A 21879-nucleotide genomic window follows, 5' to 3' on the forward strand; every position below is an offset into this window, starting at 1 on the left:
CTTAGCCTTGATTAATATTATTACACATTATAAGCAGTGAGTCCAGGTGTCCGAGACACGCGGTTCCAAGGGGATTGCGGCGACAGCAGTATTCGTCTTCCGTAATCCTGGACTCTGAGCCCGTGACTTGGCGTCTGGGTATTTAAGCACTGGGCACGTCAGCTCGCTCTCTCTTTCCTCTCTGTTGCCAACCACCTCTGAACTAGGACTTTAAGCGTGCTCTGCCGTTAAGGATTACAAACTGATTGCGATTGTAAGTACGAATAAACTACATGTATTCTAATTAATACTCTTGTCTTCCGGCTTCCTCTTCTACCAGTAGTTAGTCTCTTTGCAAGTTCAGCCGGTTTACGGCAGCAGGGTTTCTGGATACCCCGTATCCAGGGACTTTGTGTACACAAGTTTGCTTTCAACTTCAGCGAAATCGCTTAGTCTGTGGCACCAGGTGATAAGCGGGCACCGATTGCGCCATGCCAATCCCTGACATCTATTATGGTTACGCCGAAACCGTTTCGTAAACTTAGGCAGCACAGTTTATTTGAAAGGCTCTGATAGGTAAGCCCAGTATCGTTTCCGTAATTCCCCCCCCCCCCCGACTTACTAAGTCGTCCCCCAAGATAATGAAAATGACGGCAAAAAAACGAAAAAATAACCACTTTCTTCGTTTTTTGTTTTTGTTAGCCCGTCCCCCCAATTTCATAACTCTATCGTCCCGCCCATAAAAAAATATGACCTTTCCCACGGCCGCAACCGTACTTTCTGCCTAGATACCAAAGCATTTTAGCTGGCTATTTGGCAAAATTCATTACTAGCTGTATCATGGAGCTGGGTATACCCTGTTGACAATGTACAATGACATACTGCATTGTACGAGACATACTTTCTATAGAAGGACAGCAGACGACAGAAAAAATAAACACAAGATAAGTTACAATGATTTTTTTTTAATGTTACATTGGAGAAACATGCAGGCCCCTCCTCGCTACGAGGATCACTGAGCATTTAAATTACCCAAAATCAGCGGCGTTTATGAACACGTTACGAACAACGGCCAGAATATCGACTGGGACCGAACAGAAGTTCTAAACTCACGCCTTGAGAAATTTTACCATCGAAAACTCCACATTATATTCGCCTTCCTCAAGAAAGCCATTCAAAGATTTGAGAAAGAATGATTATTTTTTTTGCCATGCTGAACTTGCCAACAGTCAAGTTTACCGTCGAATCAAATGCATTGTACATCACGTTACGTTACATCGTAGTTACGTCATGCATTGATTCCTTGACAAAATTCAGTGATAAGTAACGACAATATTAATATTATAAAGTGCCATAAAATATTCATAAGAATCCTTTTTGTAAACAAACCTTTATTGCTTGTATGTATTTGCGTAATATTGTACTGATCATCTGGGGTTTTTTCTTACCGGTACGAAAGGTAACGCCATGAGGCAACGATGATTACCCGGTGTAGCAGTACAAAATGTAGCCAAGACCTTGTATTCTGATGGATTATAATAATATGGTTCCATAGAGACCACAATCGTCAATACCCAAGCGATTGAATGTGCGTTATAGAATACATGTACGTACTTCCAGACATGCTATCTTGGGAAATTTCAAACGTTTACACAAAGATCATCTGATCCAAAACTAGACACACTACGGCTTTGCCATACGGTCTTTCGTACAAAACAAACAAATATTTTCTTCATGAAGAATCCCGACACTAGCACTGTAAAACCTTCGAATCCAAGGGTACCGCACATGTTGTACTTCATTTTTGTATACAGAGGCAAGAAATACCCGTAACAATATGCCTTTTTTACTATTTTGTAACTTAATTGAGAGTCAACCTTACTGCACTTAGTTTACCTTAGAAACGAGGTGATTATGGTAAGATTTCATTAGAATATGCCAGCAAATACTTTACAAAACGAACAATAAAGAGCCGCCAAATATCCTGGTTTTCAGACGCTTGAACAAAGCCAGGGATAGGACCAGGTTACAATAATATTATGATGATAATAGAGAGTTTTTTATATAGCGCTTTTCACTGTAGTATCTACAATGTACAGTCTCAGAGCGCTTTACAATTACCCCAGCATACCAGACACATTTCTGGAGAACCAAGGGCAGCCACAATCTACCGCACACATGGACCTTTCAGGCCAGTTGAGAGTTTCAAGCAGCACCGGCTGAGTATCGAACCCGGGACCTCCAAATCACAAGGCCGCGGCTCAACTGTTGTGCGAACCACTCACCCCTAGTTCGTAGCATCTCCTAACTCGAGCATCTTGCAAATAACGACTGCAGCATCCCAGGAATGGAGGGTGTAAAATCAATCTGAAGAATTATCATTTTAAAAAATTCTGAATTAATAAGTAGTCACAAGTCATTCAACAATGCCGATAGTCATCTAAATAATTCATTACGATCATGTCAACCATACGTGGAATGACTCGAGTGCTGTAACGTACTGGGCGGGAACCGCCACCAGTCGTCACTGTTGGAGGGGGGAATTAACCACGACCTCCAGAGGTCTGATGTTCGACCGACTGTCTGCAGAGATCCTTTCCCTAAGTTAGTATAAGTTTGTCAGCAACACAAAATATCGATTATAACAAAGCACCAGTATATAGGGTCATATAAAGCAAGTTGTGCTTTTTACATCAGACTATATAAATTGTTCCCGCTAGAACTGAGATGACTATTGATCAAGTCTATATTTTGGCATTTATCTGTGATAAGAACAATCAGGGAAACGAATTAATTGAGACATATTCCCATGAGTTGACAAATCGGGATGATCAAAAACATTTTAGTTGTAAACACAAACTGCTCGCGTTTTTATTTTATATTTTAAGGCTCTATTTCGCTGAGAAATCATTGCCGACAACTCCCAAGGACGACAACAACTGGGCCTATATCGAGGACGAAATGAAGTCATACAACCGTGAGCGGGGAGGAGTCTTGCGAGAACACCGACTGTTCCAAGTAAGCGATGGATCAGCGAATACGAACTGTACCTCCATAAGGACTCTTCCAGTATATATGACATTTTGCAAAATTAAACGTTGGGCGTCCAGGACACTTAAGTTTCGATCATTATACACGTCAGCTCGTCCAAGTTGTGGAGTGACTTTCAAGTGAGACTGAAATGCCGTGCATGACGTTAGAGCTCAGCCGTATACAGTGATTGACTGTTATGTCTCTTCACGCAACGTGATCGGCCGATAATGTGACTCGGTGGCCGTGCGAATAACAGGGATATCGATAGTTAACAAATCAAAATGCATATTTTGCTACTTATAGTGTAGTTTAGACACTAAACTAATCGAATTCACGCCAGAAACGGAGACTGTGATTATGATCTTCACGACGCTGTGAAAGATAATGCTGAAAGGAGCTAGGTTAGTCCAAGGAGTACAACACAATAGGAACAATACGTTTAGAGATATTGCTATTCAACATTTAAATCGATGTCCCGCACCTTATCAAGGTATTATTATAATAGCTATAAGAATTGAGACACTGTCAAACTTCGTCGTCGTGCGGTATACTATATGTTCACCTATACTGACATCATCGGATGGAACTGATGAATTTAATACTCGAGGCAGAGAGTAGGCTACAGAAGTGTGAGGAGTAAGAAATGTCATGCAGTTCGGAGCGCACTCTATCAAAAACGGCGTCCGATCAACTACTGAACTTATTCTTCGTTTTTAACCTGAACATTGGCTCAGACTCAACTGGACGCAGACAACAATCATGTTACATGTAATTCGGGATAAACAGAACTCAGATGATACATCATGTACTGTTGCAGTTATGCACTACCAAGTGCTATAACATTCGCAACCGCCTTGTCGAATTGTTTACTGACAATATAGACGTCATCATTTGTACAATTCATCTCCAACATTCCTATGATACATCGACATAGTCAATACATCAAGATTCCTGACAGATCCTGATTCATTGACATTTGAAGTCACAGCAATGTCGGCAGTCAAGGAAGAAACGATCTGCAGGCCAAGAGCAGCGGGAGATCGAATGCAATGATTTTTCCGGTTTTCAGCATTTGATCAGAATAAGGGCTATTGTTGACTGCAGTGCATGTCGCAGCCTGGGGACAGGCTTCAAAGTAAAGGACGGCATGTACCGAACTGTTAGCTCAGAAGGCTCAGTCTTTATTCCTGACCAAATGTTTATTATTATATTGTGCACGAATGTGAAGTAGAATTACCCGTAACCTATTTACGTAGCCAAGAGGCTTGAACGGGGAATCATAGTGATGATGCGTTCGGTGATATACGTGTCGGCCGTTGATTCGTTACCAGATGGTCGACACGGTATACAGCACTGGCCTCACCTTGTGAAAATTGCTTAGCGGGTTTGTTACCACAGAGGATGGTCTGGTAACGACGTGCAGCTTCCGGCTAAGCCCGGCATTACTCTTTCAAGACTCTGGCACTCTTTGTTCAGTTAAGTAAATCCTGTTTCTGAATTTACGGGGTTTGTGTTCCTCTCTTAACTTTTGGCATGTTGATTGTCAAGCATAAAATATGGAGGCCCATGGACACGGAAACGGTCTATTCAAAGCGGCCTCTGTGGTATGGAATCTGCTTGGACTCCATCCAAAACATGCTAACGTACATACTAGTACTCGTGGTCTTATAAGCTCAAAGCTAATTCTGTACATAGTAGCAGAGCACCAAAACAATTCAGTACAGTGCGTGAAATAGCTGAAGTGGATATCCGGATTGGGAAAGAACATTGGTGTAGTTTTGCACTATCTCAAAACACTCCATATTAAACATGTTAAAGGGGACGTTGCACGATCAGCTTGTAAGATTCGTCATGATGAATATGTGGACGATAGAGACCGCAATAGAATTCACTCAGAATCTCGCGTATGACTTGATGATGCGTCAATTACTGAGGCGCGGGAAGGGCGTTGTAATGCTCGTAGGAAAATCGCTTATTTCAAGTGGAGGAGAAATTGGGGATTCGGGGATTTACAGTTTATCGGTTTAATTCATGTTGAACGTACCATGACTGCCGGATGCAGCCAAGAACCTCCGCGACTCTCAGCATGTCGCAGTGACTGGCAACCCAAGACCCTGTTGGCAGGCTGTAGTACGCCTGACGAAGAAATACTCTCTCGAAACTCTATCTAAGGCATTGGTCACATTGGCCATAAATCCCCGACATTCGGCCTCGAAAATCTTTGAACAATACGGTATGGCAAGACTAATTCTCTAGGAAAACATCAATTGCTTATACCATCATCTGGCGTTATTGCCAAATCTACACAGATGACTCTGGCTGCTGACTAGGCTCCGCTCTCTCCGACAACAATGATAGCAACTGCTCGAACTTGACAAGCCTGTCACAGCGCCTAACCCCCGCCCCTTTCGCTCCCCACAGCAGCCGCAGATGGAGATCGGTACTAAACACATCCAGAAGTTCTGTGTCCGCTTGTAATTTATCCACAATCGACTGTCCTTTGATTCGGTATAAACCACATTGTTCAGTCACAATCCTGGCAGTGTCTAAATGTGCTAGGATGATATCCATACCTTGGTGGGGGTCGTTTTCCTCCCACGACGTCAAGGACAGGACAGTGTCAAGGTCGCGCTCGAGGAGTTCCACCAGTGGGATTATGTGAGGAATGCAGACGTTCTGCAGCGGCAGGGCTGCGGTGCCTTGGTTCAGGGAGGCCATCAGAGGTCGTAGCTTCATCTTGTAGAGGTATGTCTCGTCGCTAAATTGTTGGCTGAAGGCAATCCACGTGTGGCGGAGGCGAAGCACCTGAAATGAAACAGTCATGATCAAATTGATATGTTCACATCGGGATATAAATTTTTGAAACTAAACAATAAAAACTTAAATCGAGCGTTCGACGGCAACACTCATTTTTTTCTATATATTCAGGTTGTCTCTAGAATGCCAAGGTATCGATGCTGGGAACGGCAATTCCCCGACCACCTGTGAAATAAGATTCTGTAGTCGTAATACAAACATTAAAAAAATTACTAATGGCTCCAGGCGCTTGTTTTGATAATGAGAGCAGGATGCCCCGCCAGCCATCTTGTTATCACGGATGAATTGCACTTTAGTACTAAGTTATACAACTAAGCAGTATAGATGTAAAGAAAGAAAATATATTCATCCTAAGTTTTGGTACCTTTTGTAGCCGATTTTGAGGAGATAGCATTGTAAGTAAACCGAACATACGCGGCCATATTGTATATGCAGACGAAATCCAAACATGAATAAACTTCAACATTTTCCCAAATCTAATGGTCATTTTTCGCAGAAATCTAGTAGGTTTTCAATGCGAAGTAAAAAAAGATCAATATTGCACCCGGCTATTCCTCAAATACTGGCGTAAAACATAAAACATGATATTTGAGTTTCAGACGAGAAATCTCGGTTTGGTCTCGTGATCAAGCCAGTACTCGAGATGTGTTCGAGATTTTCCCTCGTTGTCCGCTGATAATGACGTCATATCATGAAGTGTTTATCCGTGTTGTCATGCATGCCAATAAAACGCTCTGTTTTCCAAAACGTTCCATTGGTGTACTATAGAGGCTATTGACGAAGTCTCACGATCAGATAGTGTTGATAATTAGTGTTGTCTATTTGTCTAAGAGGTCCTGCGTTCGAACCCCATTTGGATTATTACATTTCTCTTGGTCACATTCAGAAGCGAATGTTATGATAAGAAACCTTTGTCGGGAAGTGCGTGACTTCAAAGTTGGATTTGGTTTTAACACTGAGATTTAGTGATAATCTTAGTGTTAATCTGTGGCTATTTATCCTGCTATCAGATTAATACTAACACTTACACTGGCGCTAAAACGAAAACCTATGATAAAACCGGAATTGAAATCTGGTAAAGTGTTAGTTTTTAACACCTAGATGTTGTCTTATCCTTGGGTTTAAGTGTCACACTAACACCAAGAGAGCGGTCTTAATCCTACCTTGGTGTAATGTTCTCAGTAAAAGCAATGTATTTTGTCTTACCTTTAACACTAATGCGTGAGGCATTAACAACGAACAGATGTCAAAGTTGGTGTTGGTTATCAACTTGCATCAGCTGACTAGTTTTGGAATTCAAAAAATTCCTTTTTTTTCAGAGGTATTCTTATCAGATATGGAGATTACAATGGAAAACATTAATTGGAATTTAATTCGGGGTTTAAAACATATTTTAATCTTTACACCAAGAAGCACATGTTTCTTAGTGTTAAGACAAGGTTTTATCTTAATATTAGTTTAAATGTTTGATGGACACCAAAACCATCTCTTAGTGCAAGTGTAAAACCTGGTGTGATACTAAAACCTACTTTGAAACAGACTTAAAGCTAATATTAAGTATCGAACACCAAGCATGATTTTAACCTTGGCCTAATCCGTGGTTCTTGTGTCAGATCTTGTATTAAAACATCATCTTAAAACTGACTTTGAAATCATCCAATGTCTCTTATGCGAACCCCTTCGCGTGAGCTTTGAAAACGCCCTATTATTTTTGGAAGTGACTACTTGGCAAGCCCGGCTTACCAAAACAGCGACTTTTTCTTGTCCTGAATGGAGAGCCGAACTCATTAATATTAAAGTAAAGTCTCCGGCTCGCCAAACACGGTAGATTTTTTACCTGTTTGGCAAGCCCGGCTGGCCGAACAGGGTGGCTTTTTAGTGCTGTTTAGCAAGCGGCTCTCCAAACAGGACAAAAAAGATGCCTGTTCGGCGAGCCGCTTGCCAAATAGACCCGGCCATTATTTTTTAACGTGACAATGGACCGGCTCTTCACGATTCTATCTGAGTGAGGCTTTTGGCCACAAAGACTATGGTTTAAACGGGGGTTTCACAATCCTAACGACACGAATACGTTCATAAATACGAATTTGTAACATTCTAATGCATTTTATCGAGGATTCCAGAACATTCCGAATCCTCCAACAACGATAAAAGATTATTTACAGATATCGAGTAAATGAATTACATGTGGCACAGGACATGATGACATCACACATCTTAATTCTTAGGTTGTCTTACGGAATGCGAAACCTGCCGATCATCGCATCAACGAAGTGGGTTAACCAGTATATTTGTTCCTAGTTGTGTTGTTTTACATGAAACTTCCTGTCGTCCTCATCATAAGTATGTCAATATATTAGTGATGTACAATTTGTAGAATGACACATAATTAGAGCAATTCATTTGAATGTAATAATTAATGGGAATATGCCCATTCACCATCTGAAAGGGCTTCTAACAGATAATGGTATACTGACATGACTGGTGCATGGTATACATGGTATATATCCTACTATTATACAATGTTATATCGTATGCAGTCTTTCAGGCCTTTTTTGGACAATTGTGCTGAGACATCCATTGCTATTTCTAGAGAAAATATGATGTGCTAATGCAGTTTATCTCGAAACTTAAATAAGTACAATCTAGAACGATGTACATGTATAATAGGGTTTAGTTCGTGGTTTGCATTAAAATATTTCGTAATAAAATATCAATCGGAATATCTTGGGCTGACTACCATTTCCACGCTGTGTGTCGAACTAGTACAATGTCTTCAACATAAAACATGTTGACTTAAAAATAGAATTCTCTCTTCAATGCTTACCTGGGGAAGCTCCAAGCCGTCCATAATTGCTGCAAAACCAAGCAAGTTTCCAAGATTACTCTTTAGCTCCAAGGCAACCTTGATCCATTGTCGCAGTGTGTGTGAGCGTTCGGCAAACGTATGGCATGTCAACACTACCAGACCTACTAGCATCTGAAGACAGTGGTATCTGTGAATGAAGAACATTTGGGAGGAAATTATTCAGACCAAAGAGGGAATTGATATGTTCACTGTGCGAATTCTCATTCCGATCACATCATATATACAGAGAAGGACCATGAGCGGGGATCAAGGTATCTAACCAGAATCCGAACTTGGCCCGTATGCCAGCTGTCCTAGTTCTAGTCGAGTCCTAATTAAAAAAGATCGACCATAAAAAACATTCATAAGCTTCTTCGAAATATTTATGGACAAATATTTATGGACATATTTACTCTTATCGGCACAATCCTGTCCAAATTGAAATACAATAAATAGAATGGAATTGCCTATAAAACCAGTTGATTATAAAATGCAGGTGGTCTTTGTTGACAAATTTTGATTTTACGGATAAATAACGAACTAATTTTTGCTAATTTTTGCTAATTTAGTGAATCTGTAACTTGTGCTGACGCGCTACTGCATAGTTCTAAAATATAATGCGGAATGAATGTCATGAATGGAACCATTTTTTGAATCATCAGGCCCTATTCGAATCATCGGTACGACTAATTCGGAAAGGGAAAAATCTCATGTTTCTCGAGATTTCTGTTGTCAATTACTGCAGGATCTGCCATAGGTATATTGTACCGACGGGAACGAGATTGATATCATCCAGGTACATGACGTGTTTCTAATTGCGCTTGTGAATCTGGACTGTGCCCAGGTTGTTATGGTGTGGAAGGTATCAGTCACCACTGAGATGTGAAAGGGATCTGAAACTACAGAATATGGAATTCCGGCCCTGGGAATAAAACATTCTATCTTAAAGGGACAACTTGGGCATGAGATATGTTGGTTTTTCATACTTCAGACTTCCAGAAGGGGGTGAAGCCATAGGCTTGCCTTCAATTCATAAGCCATGTCCAAAACTGCCTCGCAACACCAGCGAAAATCCTTATTAGAGATCATCATTAGTGTGATACTACAAGTGGTGGCGCATGGTGGCGAGCAGGGACACTATCCTCCTGGCCAAGTAAATCCCACGCCCAAGTTATCCCCTAGGCCGCGCAAACAGGTGATCACCCCTATCGGTCATTTAACAAGATGGCTGGAGTAGTTCGCCAAGAGAAACTAACATAGTGCCACGGCGGTCATACAAACGTTAGAGTACATCGATGGTTGGATACCACACGTCATGGTGACATTGAATTCCTACTTACCTTTCGAGAATATCCTGTCGAAGTTGACGACCTTGAGGCAAGGTCATGAGTTCCAGTCCCGAGGTCACGTTCATCCCAAGGTCATCATTTCCAAGGACATTCAACAGATCAATATCCAGCTTAGTGATATGCTCCGCTAACGTTCTGGCGGAATTATGCAATATCGCATTCTTAACTCTAAATATGCAGGCACTGTCCAATGGTTTATTGTCTGGTTGGAGAAGGTGCGTTGTCAGATTTAAAGGATTGAAAAAGGAATCTGGATTCATCTCGGGTAACCTGATGTGCCCCTGGATGGTAAGCGCCCCAGTTGCGTCATTGACGGCGAGTGGCTGATGCCTGCTCACCCGATTCACAGGGCTGTCACCATTTTTCCCATTTTCCTCCTCAACATCAGCATCATCCACTTGGCCCAGCTCTCTCCTTTGTTGCTCATCCAACATGATAGAGGGTGTGGCCTTCACTTGGGCGTAATCCGAATAATCCTTATCATCGTCTTCCCATAATGCCCTGTTTCGGATTTGAACAATCGGGCGTTCTCTGTAATATTTTATTGACGGGACGCGACTAGGCTTGGGGGGAGGTGCCTTACTCAGGTTGGACTCGGACCCTGTTGGAACCGTTGCTAAATTTGACTTCGGACTCACTTTCAATCGGTTTTTATCCTCGATGCTCAAGTTGGGATCACTTCCAGATCGGAATCTACTGGCGTTGCGTAGTGGTCGCGGAATGACATTGTCGTACGTACTTTGATCAGTGTCTCTATCTGGAGTGATTGTAACTCGTGGTGGTAGACTAGCGTAGGACTGCGGGTGCGGGCTCACTGACCGTGCCCTTTGCGACTCCACTCGAGACTCGCACCCTTTTTCTTGAGACACAACAGGCTGACTTATCCGCCTTTTGGGCAAGGCCTTCCGTGTCGCATTAGGACTATTCTTCGGACTAGACATTGGGCTACTGCTCGGCGACAAATTGTGGATCTTTGCTGCCTTTGTCGACTGATAAATCGGAGAGTTCTGATTAGAAAACCTTTGGGGCATAGTGACAACAGAGTGTCTCATGTCTAATCCTTCAAATTCACCAGTCGCCCTCGCAACAGGTTGACTGATTATCGCCCCTGAAACCTTTGAGACTGGCTTTCTGCACGTTACGTAAAAATTGATGAGGCCAGGCACACTGTCAAATAAATCGTCTTCGAATTGATATTTCATTTTTGTGTATTTTCCTGTTGGTTCCACTTGCTTGTTAACCATGAAGTGTAAGATGGTTTCCTTCCATTTGCAAGTGAGTACGTAGTCTCCTGGATTTGATATAGAGTTTCGTACGATAAAATCGCCATCTTGATGCATCTCGGCTTCGGCCTTTTCCCGCGGAATATTGCCATGGTACCAGGGGTGGGACTCTATGTTAAACGTCTGCTTAGGGGACGACATGATGTTTGGCGAAGAGTTCGTCACGTTGAGTTTGGCATAGTCTGGGTAGGCGTCGGAATAGGAAAAGCTAAAAATAATAAGGAAAAATTTTTGTTTTAATTAGAAATAAATATTTAGGACTGAAAGTAATGCTCGGTATATCGTTTAAAAGAATTAACGAATATTTTATGTGACGAAATGGGATTTATCCGACAAATCCTTAACTGGTCGAAGCACCTAACTCCTCGCTCATGGTTTGACGTTAAGCTAAGGATCGGCATGATACGTTTCAACTCATGTCGCACATGTACTTGTAAACGCCGTAAATATCACGAAAGTTCAGCCTGCCTTCGTTTCGTTTATCCTGTGTACTGTACCCCAAACGTTCGGTTATTAATCGCTGCAAAAGCCTTGCAATCTACGAACGATAAATGACAATAGCAGGCACGGCATGAAGGACTTTGTAATCCGAAAAGCCCGTACTCTTCTCCCCGCCATCAAATGGTGTTTAACCAGTGGAAAACAATTAATGGCCACTTCGATAATGAGCATCTATCAAGGAATTAGTAAGCCTTTACGTCACTTGTGATAACAAGTTCAGCCTACATGACACAACTGGACTTGATATACCATATATAGGGTGACCTAATTATACATGCCTATACAATCAGGGTTGTGGGATTGGTGCAGAGGAAACATCAGCTCCTGGCACCTCTAAGATCCCGGTATAGAAGTAGAAAATGTCCCTCCAGAAAAAGCGTCCGGCCCTACTACATTCTGACGGTTCGATAGAGGCAATGACAATCGATACCAAAGAGACTAAAAGTGCATAATATCATCTTTTGTTTCCCCAACATTCCATCCTGTACTTGGACATTTTAAACTTCTACACCCCCGTGTTCGATTCTTGCAAGTGAGTACGTAGTCTCCTGGATTCCCGGAAATCAAAGATGGCAGCCTGGCGGCCATGTTGGAATTTTGGTATAGGGAACCTATATTACAATAGGCCATTTCACCACAGTAGTTTCAGGTCTGTCTCACACTTTCACAATATTAACAATTGTGATTCATCTTGCTTGTGTCTCATAGGTGAACAGTATTTCGAATGACATTAAAGGAAACGTATCACGAAAAGCTTACAGAAATGGGGAGTTTTGACGCGCCGGTTAAAACCTAGGCAGGAATAAACTTCCATTGATAAATCTTAGCAGTTTCGAGTTCCCCTCAGGTAGTTGATTATGGGAGCTGGGCATCATTGCATAACGTTGCATAACATTACTGACTCCAGTCAGTGAACCTGCATAACAGGTAATCACTAATTTAGTTATTTTTACTACGTTCAGCTAGTCTACATAAAGATTTTGTGCCACGACTAGATCTCCTTAAATGCCATCCACTGACTCACTTAAAGCGGCAAATCTTACCTGTTTGAATGAATCAAGGGGGCTGTCGTCCCTGAACTTCTACGGATTCCCGTCTCTTGAAAAGCAGACAGTTTATGATTAGTTCTTTGTTCTATGTTTATGAATTTTCTGTCAAAATCACGAGGATGATTCTTAAAACCTGGGCCATAAAAAATGCTAATAAAAACCACAAATTACAGTATTTTCAAAGGTTAATGTTGAGTCAATATTATTCAGTCCACATTTATTATTCTTGTTATAGTTTACGCCGTCAAATTATGGATGCAATATCAGTTTTTCAGGGCGAGTGGCTTATGAAGGAGTGCAGAGGCTATGACTTGCAAATATCAATTCGGTTGTGGCTGCATAAAAACCTACCGATGATGACAATGTTTTTCAGCTCCATGACGAAGACTCGATCAAACCGATCAAATGAGACGATATTTCGTCCACTAATCCTACTTTCCCCGGTATCACTCCTAGTATATTGTAACGAAATATGCAAAACCACAACTCTTTACCATCCGAGAGACATATACATGTAGTAAGGGACAATGAATGCATTCCTCCATGAACAGATGCCCTTCCATTTTCCAACAGGAATCCAGTCTTTACATTCACTAGGCCCACTGCACACCAGTCTGATAGTAGACGGGAATCTAGTAAGCCAGCATACAGCTGCAGTCAGACAACAGGCTCATATCCAAAAATATGTTCAGGTAGTTTTAACTGTTTACTCCAAGCATAAAAACCCCCTCGCTACTGCCTTCATCAGCAGTGTAACCAGCCTTTCTGCAAGTAGATATATTCAAGCATATTCGGAACGGCGTCCTCTCCCAATTATCATTAGTTTTGTCATGTAGTTTTGTCTTTTTACGCCATATCAATCAATTCACGTTTCTTGTTAGTAGCTCCCCCCTTCTTTATAACCCCACCGTCGCGTAACGTACGTGCAGATTATAGTTCGATACGTGTTCGTCCAGACGGCGTTGTTATCATGTAAAAATATTGTATCGTAGAGAAGTTGATGTGAATGGATATGATAACAAGGCCATCTTCGTGACGAGTGTGAGTCTCTGAAGTACGGATGCAAACGCGAAATTAGGCAGATTTCAATTTAATTCAAATTCATCCTCCAAGACTTTATACATACTGACTATATATTATATATATGAATAGTATGAAGAGGGACGTTATTAGAGTAGTTCGAGATAGATACTTAATACAGGAAAGAGACTTCTGGTCTACAAGAATTTCACCGAAATATTAAGCCAATTCTAGTACAATTCTAGTAAAGTTTGGCCTGCAGCTACGCGACAAAACATTTTATTTATATACTAATTTTTCCTCTAAGTAGCGACATCAGATTTCTCCACACAGTAACGAATTTATAACCTGTACTGTGCGTTGTGATGTCTGAGAAAACATCTGATCACATTTACAGACCAACACTAGCTGGCGGAATACTACGCGGATTCCAACAGAATAATCAGAACTTTGAAAACGAAGCATAGATATGAGATCATTTAACTTACTTCCTATGTGCGTATATCTAAATGCATGAATTCCACACAGAGCAATGTTCGCAATAAAAACAAACACAACATGCATAAAGACTACTTACCATTGCATTGCAACCATTTCAATGCTTTCGATCCTGAACCTATCGCATAACTGACCTATTTTCTATTCGACCACAGATTTAATTCATTCACTGTCCACTGTCAGTATAACAATGTTCATGGAATCTGTTAGCTGAGGTCACCTCATAGGGTCGGGTTTCCTGGGTCACACTTATATATGTGGTACCATGGTTCCTGTTCCACTTTCCTTGGTGTTTCGTCGTCGCCGCGCCGACCCGTTTTTAATTGGGGATGGATTCGCAAGGGAGGTGCGCAAGGGCCAATTCGAAAAAGAGGAAACAGAGCGAGGTCTGGGTCTGCTGCTGCCGACATCATACTCCTTGCGCAGTGATAGACCTTGCACTGCGTTGGAGGATGCTACTGGTATATGACATCATTGCGAATATGGGAAATCCCCAAACCAAGTCGACTCAGTAATGATGTAAAACATGAATCGGCACGTGGCGGATTGATCAATGGGCAGAAATCTTATATTTGTCAGATGAATATTTCAAGATGATGATTAGTATCACGAAAAGCATAACTGTAATGACATCGCTGCTTTCTAGTCTATCTGGCCTCAGAATTTACCATGATGCATATACAGGAGCAACTTTAAAAACCGAATGGTTTGACAATATAAGAACCAAATGGTGATTGTCATCAATCAATGAATTCAGCTAATTCGATCAGTCTTTTATCATTGGATCTGATCAAAACAGTTTAGATAGACTTGAAAATTTGGAGTGAACTCTGCAATTCTTACCAAAACTACTTCTTTTAATAAATGGTGTGTGTCTCCTACCTATTCCTTCTTTGATTACATGCAGAACTTGGCATTGCATGAAAAATGTCATGAAAAACCTATCTTTTTAAATCCTGTTATTAATATTCAAATGGAACAGAATCATATTCTGGTCCACTCTTCGACTTTTTGTGTAAAAAAATGAACTCTTTGTTTCACGTGCCTGTGACAAGAGAGGCCAGGTGGATGTTGAAAATGAGTTAAATTCCGTGATATCTATAAAACTTCAAAGTTCAGTGCATACCTCGTGATATTATCGGCACTGTAAATATTCTTTTTTCTACAACGTACTGTATGAATATATTATTTGATATCAAGCCAAATCATGGATGCCCGCATTAGTAGAAACAATGTACATTTTTAATGTTTTTCCTGATATTTTCAGTAACGTGACATTTTCATGAAATTTTCTGACAAGAACAGGATTGCTATATTCAGTCGGGTAAATAGCAAGGGCCAGTCCCGTGAAATTCCATCATGATCAAACTCACTATATACGTTCTTTTTTGGTTAGAAGCTGTAGTATGAGGTTAAGTTAGAAGAACAGGTGAGCAGATAATCTTCAGACCACCTTTTGTCGCGGGCGTGACCACCAAAACGAGAGATTATTGTTCCATGCAATCATGTTCACTGGTCGCAGCAAAAAACGGATATTTCGCCTGGGGTGTGTTTGCCTCGAGCCACACTCGGCGACTGGTTGTCGCTGCCTAACTTACTTCTATGAAACTTGTCCCGCAGCATGACGAGGCTCGTGATAATTCTAGCCCTGTGAGCACCGTTTGTGATACCCAGTTCCAAGACATCCTTCTCACTCAGATGAAGGATTGACTAAAAATAAAATAAGAAATAGCGGTAGCATAAAATCGTCTCAAACTTTGATGGTTGATACCGACCGAGGCGCGGGAAGGGCATTGTATTGCTCATACAATTATCCGCCTTATCGACACCATTCTGTCCACGCTGTGTACACGTATCATGATAACTCACTTTTAAGATAGACAAGATAGCAGCCAATGTTTGGTGAGACTGGTATATGTTTGATTCCAAGATATAACACAGCCCGTATCACTCAGACACTCTCATTTCATCTAACAAACTGTCAATTTACGATGATTTATAAGCCACGGCACTCGTGCCTTGTAAGTGCACAGTAATTTGTCTTCTGAATAAATGCCTTGATTACCCTCAAGGGACTCCAAGTTGAACAAATATTGAATGAAATCAGCAACACTAATTCCACGCCAGCAAATGAGTCACATTCCACATTTTTAGTTCAACTGATATTAGTATGAGTTTTACTAGCAGTGTATGACCAGTCATACACAACTGAATACACGGTTAATTCTAGTTATACATGTACTTCAATTCTCGGATAAAATCTCCTCATTACGCAACCAGTGAGAAGAACTACAGCGTTGAAAAAGGACATCAGTTTAACCGAAATAATTTCGGTTGAACTCAAAATAATTCATGTTCAACTGAAAAAAAATGAAGCAATTCTGACCGTCTCGTCTCGCAATGATGTTTAAACGCATGTTACAGAGTTTGGTCGATGATTTTCCTACGTGAAATTTTTTGTCGAATCAATTAAATCTACAAGTGCATAATAACGATCACACTGTGTAACTTATGAATGTAATCGGCTACTTCTATGGAGGTGACAGTTGGCAATCTTTGTCTCATCGTCGAGATATCATCAGTTGATTCCGAAGAAAGATCGTGATACGACAAATTTCTGTGGTGGATAACGAAATTGACTGTGAATTGTTTAGAATAATCGGCGCCCGGTTGTGGCCAATTTAACCCCCGTGTGTGGCCTAAAGGTTTTAGAGTAGGGCCTAAAGGTTTTAGAGTAGGCCCAATTCTGCATTTTAATGGAGTCACCATTGTATTGGGCATGACAACTATTTAAATCTTTTATATAAATATAGAGTGGTGTTGCGGCTTTTGTTTGAGTTTTTTGCCCTCGAAATTTTACTAAGAGAACATTTGCAATCTCACAGACACTAGTCTATGTCAACTTCCTGTTGAGCTATAAATAGCAGGCGGGGCCTGCTCACCGCGTAAGTGCACAGAAGAAGCTGGTACTTTGCTCAAATAATCGTCAGAGCTACCCCTTCACAAAATACCTCGGACATTTACATTTGAACAAGTAGCAATAGGGGAGAGTAGGCCAATCTGTATCCATGGCAATCCCCCTAAATTGAAGAGCTAGTTTGTTTGGTTTTTGGGGGGGGGGGGGGGGGGGGGGGGGGGGGGCTACGATCCGGACCTGATCACCACTGGCTAGTGATACAATGTATCTTATTGCAAACAAAAGCAGCTTTCAGATGGTTTTTTAATGCATTTAGACATGTTTGAGGGCCAAGAAAGCAGAAAGTGGCGTCCCCCAACCACTTCCAAAAAGCTAGCTAGAGAGCCAAGGACCTCCGTCTCGGCGATGGTGTACAAGCATCGAAGAGGATTTCACAAACTGTCATCTATATATCACAGTACCTGGAGATTGTCTTTAGTTTCACATTTGTCCACACTGTGGACCACAGTGGCGTGTTCTGTAAATTCGAATCCAGTGAACAGATTGTTCGAACTTTTAAATTGTTATTTTAAAACCGATGGATATTCGGATTGATTTTACAGTAACCAGCCTGGTTACTCGAAGGATTGATGTCGGCCAGGGGGCTGATGAACCCCACAGTTATCTATTTCCGATGTCAGTCAACGTAGAATACCCACCCAATACTCCAAAAGCCCCCCCCCCCCCCTTATTATAGATATGCAAACTGTGTGGGTTGCCTTATCATCAACGATCAGCTTTGTCCACGGGGTAACGAACTCTCACATCGCCCACGCGAAAATCTTACCTCGACTCCAGTGTACCTCCTGAAAGTGTGGTTGTACTGTGACAGTTGTATCCTCTCTAGCCAGAGGGCGATTCCTATGTGCGGGGTACCCATCATCTCTCTCACGTGTATGCAAGACCGTAGCCGATACACTAGTGGGGGCTTTCCGAAGGCGGTCTGATTTTCATATCGCTGAAAGAAGAGAATATAAGAGGCCTACATGTATATTATGACGTCAGGATCTCAAGATTTTGCACCTGCATGCCGAAGAGCAGTCCACTATAATCTAAATCTCATGGTCTTACATACCTGTTAAATGTAGGTATATTCTAGATCTCGTTAAGATGAAAGAAAAAAGATGTTGGTCAAAGATAAGGGCAGTGCCCCTAAGGCAGGGCGTTGCCTATTGACGCCTACTAGTCCTAGCTGCATGATGAGTAATTCTTCAACACAACTGAGGCAAGAGCCGCCTAAATCCTACCACAAAGAGGCCTCTCTCCGCATCAGATCTCCCCGCTCCACGTGAATACCATGTAGGTTACACCGTATATATATACTGTGGAAGAGGAGACGAGTACGACTCGAGTCAGAGGTAGAACGGCGAGATCTCACGGGAACTCCAATTCCAAGAGCAAAAGATTGTCACATTGCCGTCTTAGGAGTGATACCCGATCCGTTAACACAGCACTTAAACTTTCGCCTCATGGTATAAGTTCCCGTCAGTTCACGCGCCTCGTGTGCATGAAGACTGTACAAGATAAACGAGGCCTACGTCCTTTTGAACATCTTACCTCCACAGCCACAGCAGCACCACGAAAATACGAATATAGGCCTGCAGGCCTTATCAGCAGACTAGACAAACACTTGATACATTCAAAGAAATAATTGATAGATAAAAAAGACATGCAGCCACTTGTTTCTATTTTTGTTTAGAAACTGGGCCAAGTATTCGAAGATCACTCGCACTTCTGTGTTTGAGGACGGGAGGGGGGAGGGGGACTATGCTGCGAACAAAATATTTCTGGTAAGATTTTAATAGCAACACGTTGGAAAATTGTTTTTCTAGTCCAAATTTTCCGATATTCAAAGCAGAATTTTCGCTGCCGTTAAAAACCGTGCTTCCGCCACGCTTCAGCCTTATGAAGTTCAGTTTTGTGTGCAGGGCCGGAGAAGCGAACATTTACCCCTTATCTCCTCAGGATGCCATTCACCAGGAACGAGATTTGAGAACTACCAGTACAAGTAATCCCTTTAAACTGCCGTCGCCACGAAGTTCAACACGCCACGCTTGTCTTGTAAACTCCTAGCATGCAATCAGGGTCTGGTTGGACAAACACGTTAAGTTACTGACGTTTAGTGGTGTAAGTTCCTTCAGTTATCGTCAGTTAGTCACTATTCGAGAGGGCCATATGAATAAATAGAAGTACTTACTTTTACCTCACAATTTTAAGTATTTACTACCATTTATATGAATAATAATTTAGTAAACAGTTTTAGTAAATACTATTTGCCAATAGTAAAAGTTTGTACTATTTACTAGTACAGTAGTTACTCCGAAAATAGTACATACTATAGTCAGTATGAATAAAGTTGAGTATTTACTAATGTTTTTCAAGTAGATACTATAAATTTTAAAGGTAGCTTCAGACCTACCTTGGAAGTCGGAGTGACCAGAAGCAACTTTTTTATGATGGAAGCATTTTTGCAAATTCCGCGCCAGAGAAGGTGTATGCCCAAAAGCGAACTTGCGAGGAGAAGAAATATAGAACTTATTTCCGATTTGACGAGAAAAATGTAATTTGGATGGCTGAACACTTTATGAATGATTCGACTAGAGAAACTATAGGAATGCGTGCAATTTTCGAGTCTTGAATGTGGTTCGATCGGCTCGCATCCAGATCCGATCCAAATGTGTTTTTTTCGCCTGCCGTCTAAATGGCCTTTCTGAGGAACAAAGAAGTTTGAGGAGAAGAACCCCTTACCAAACTTGTCATGGATCTGATCACTATGAGTGCGGTGAGCACAGGACACAAACAAGAAGGGACTACTTTAGTAGAAGTAGGTGCTTTGAAGTAAAAGTACATTACCAGCTATTGCGGGCCTAGCCAATCAAGCCAATTAGTGCACCTGCTTAATTGGTCCTGGCAAGCCTAATGGAAAATGCATAGGAAATATCAATAAAGTTGGCTTTTTGGGCGGGGGTTAAAAATAATCCCAACTCCCGACTTCTGACATAATTCTATATATGTCTAGGTATTTACTGGCAAAATTTGGAGTGATTTGGATGGAAATTCGATGTGTCCATCTATAGGTTGAAAATTTTGGTAAATCTGTAATGCTTCACTCGTAGCCCGTAGTGTAAATTCCTGAGAAAGTGGGTTTTGGGGGCTTTTCTAGCTGCGCTAGCTCCGAAACTATACATTTGATACAAACTCCCGACTTCAGACGTGGTTGATATAACTCTTAGGATTATATGCCCAAGATTTCAGCTTTATTGGAGAAAAATTCATAGTGTCCATAGGGGGGTTGAAAATTGGAGGATTTTCAATTTTTTTCCCAACAAATATGCGAAAAATATTACTTTCCACCTAGAATTAATCAAAATTTCGCAAACTATCATAAAGTACTTCCTTGCAACAATCATTTGTGAAGCTTTCAAAACTTTTGGCTGATTTATTTGACCCTAAATCAGCAAAAACCAAACATTTTAGTGTTTTTATGCACCAATGCACAGGAGGCTAATTGCCAGATTAATTCACACCTTTCCAATCTCAAACAATAGGAATGATGGAGTCTCCCTCTATTCAAAACAGAGTGTGCTAGGCCCGCAATAGCTGGTAATGAAAAGTTTTGAAATGAAGTATTTACTTTTACTTTAAGTATAATACTAACCAGTAGATAATTTTACTACTTACTTCTACTAGCAAGTAAATACCCTTTTTTATTCATATGACCAATCTTTTGAACAATCCCGGGCGGTCTCGGAAATGTCACAGCTGATAATAAAATTGTAATGCTATGGACTATTTAGTGCTGACATGGCTGAATATGTTATGTTATAGCAAAAATCTACGAATACAACTTTAGCATACTTACAGTAAACACTTCGGTGGATCTCCATCCTTAGTAAACAGTGTCTTTCAAAAGGGATAGTAAGGCCGTTAAACCTGCCCTCCAGTTTATCTCCTTCTTATACACCTTTTGGTCGTTCAGTACATATCTGTAGGTCTAGGCACCGCACCTGTGCTTAAAGTCAATCAAACTTTGTTAGATAACAATACGAAATACATACATTCATTTTAGGCCTAGGCCTACCTGCAAAGGGAGACACAAACATCACCCTTATCATCGTAGCATTGTGGCCGGCAGCCACGTTGGTTTAAATTTTGCTGAGTCATCGAGAAATATTGCCAATACTTTTTCTCTCTTGCATTGATTTTGCACTTCAATATGGGAGGGAGGTATGCATACGAATTTTGGGAAAAAGGAATTATTAGCAGAAATGAGACCCAAATAATGGGAGGCTGTTCTCAGTCTAAAGAACAAAGACCACACTTTCAACATTGAAAATAGTATTCATTTCTGCGTTCTAATTGCTTTACAGGATTTCAAGTTCTAGCCAAAATGGTGGTGCTGCAACTGAAGTGTCGGTGGAACATAAAAGGCTTATTTTGGCTGACACAACAAACATACACATATCTATGGCCATGTCAGTTCTTCGCTGCCGCATTTTCTTTAGGGCCTAGACCCTGACACTATTTCCAGGAAGCGGCATGGTGA

The 21879-nt window shown here is 41.2% G+C and overlaps 1 protein-coding gene across 3 annotated transcripts; it reads right to left on the reverse strand.

Moving 5' to 3' along the window:
• Positions 1-1832: 1832 nt before the first annotated feature.
• Positions 1833-21425, reverse strand: LOC135501868 (breast cancer anti-estrogen resistance protein 3 homolog). Of its 3 annotated transcripts, XM_064794260.1 has the most exons (7): positions 21196-21425; positions 18121-18291; positions 15976-16087; positions 12854-12908; positions 10018-11517; positions 8657-8825; positions 1833-5817 (listed from the first exon to the last, which is right to left on the reverse strand). In XM_064794260.1, exons 2-7 carry the CDS (start codon positions 18214-18216, stop codon positions 5314-5316), a joined length of 2436 nt encoding a protein of 811 aa, XP_064650330.1. In that variant the 5' UTR covers positions 18217-18291; positions 21196-21425; the 3' UTR covers positions 1833-5313. The 3 variants fall into 3 exon arrangements, with proteins under 3 accessions (XP_064650330.1, XP_064650332.1, XP_064650331.1); XM_064794262.1 differs by lacking the exons at positions 15976-16087; positions 18121-18291; positions 21196-21425 and adding an exon at positions 14457-14559; XM_064794261.1 differs by lacking the exons at positions 15976-16087; positions 18121-18291; positions 21196-21425 and adding an exon at positions 13211-13320.
• Between the last annotated feature and the right edge of the window lie 454 nt (positions 21426-21879).

Source organism: Lineus longissimus, chromosome 17, assembly GCF_910592395.1.
Source record: "Lineus longissimus chromosome 17, tnLinLong1.2, whole genome shotgun sequence".
NCBI classification, from domain to species: Eukaryota; Metazoa; Nemertea; class Pilidiophora; order Heteronemertea; family Lineidae; genus Lineus; species Lineus longissimus.

Coding starts and splice junctions, on each gene's coding strand:
- LOC135501868 (XM_064794260.1), bottom strand. CDS start 18,216: ATGATGGGTACCCCGCACATAGGAATCGCCCTCTGGCTAGAGAGGATA. Junction 16,088..18,120: donor GGAGGTACACTGGAGTCGAG/GTAAGATTTTCG, acceptor TTTTATTTTTAG/TCAATCCTTCATCTGAGTGA. Junction 11,518..12,853: donor CCCTTGATTCATTCAAACAG/GTAAGATTTGCC, acceptor TATTATTTTTAG/CTTTTCCTATTCCGACGCCT.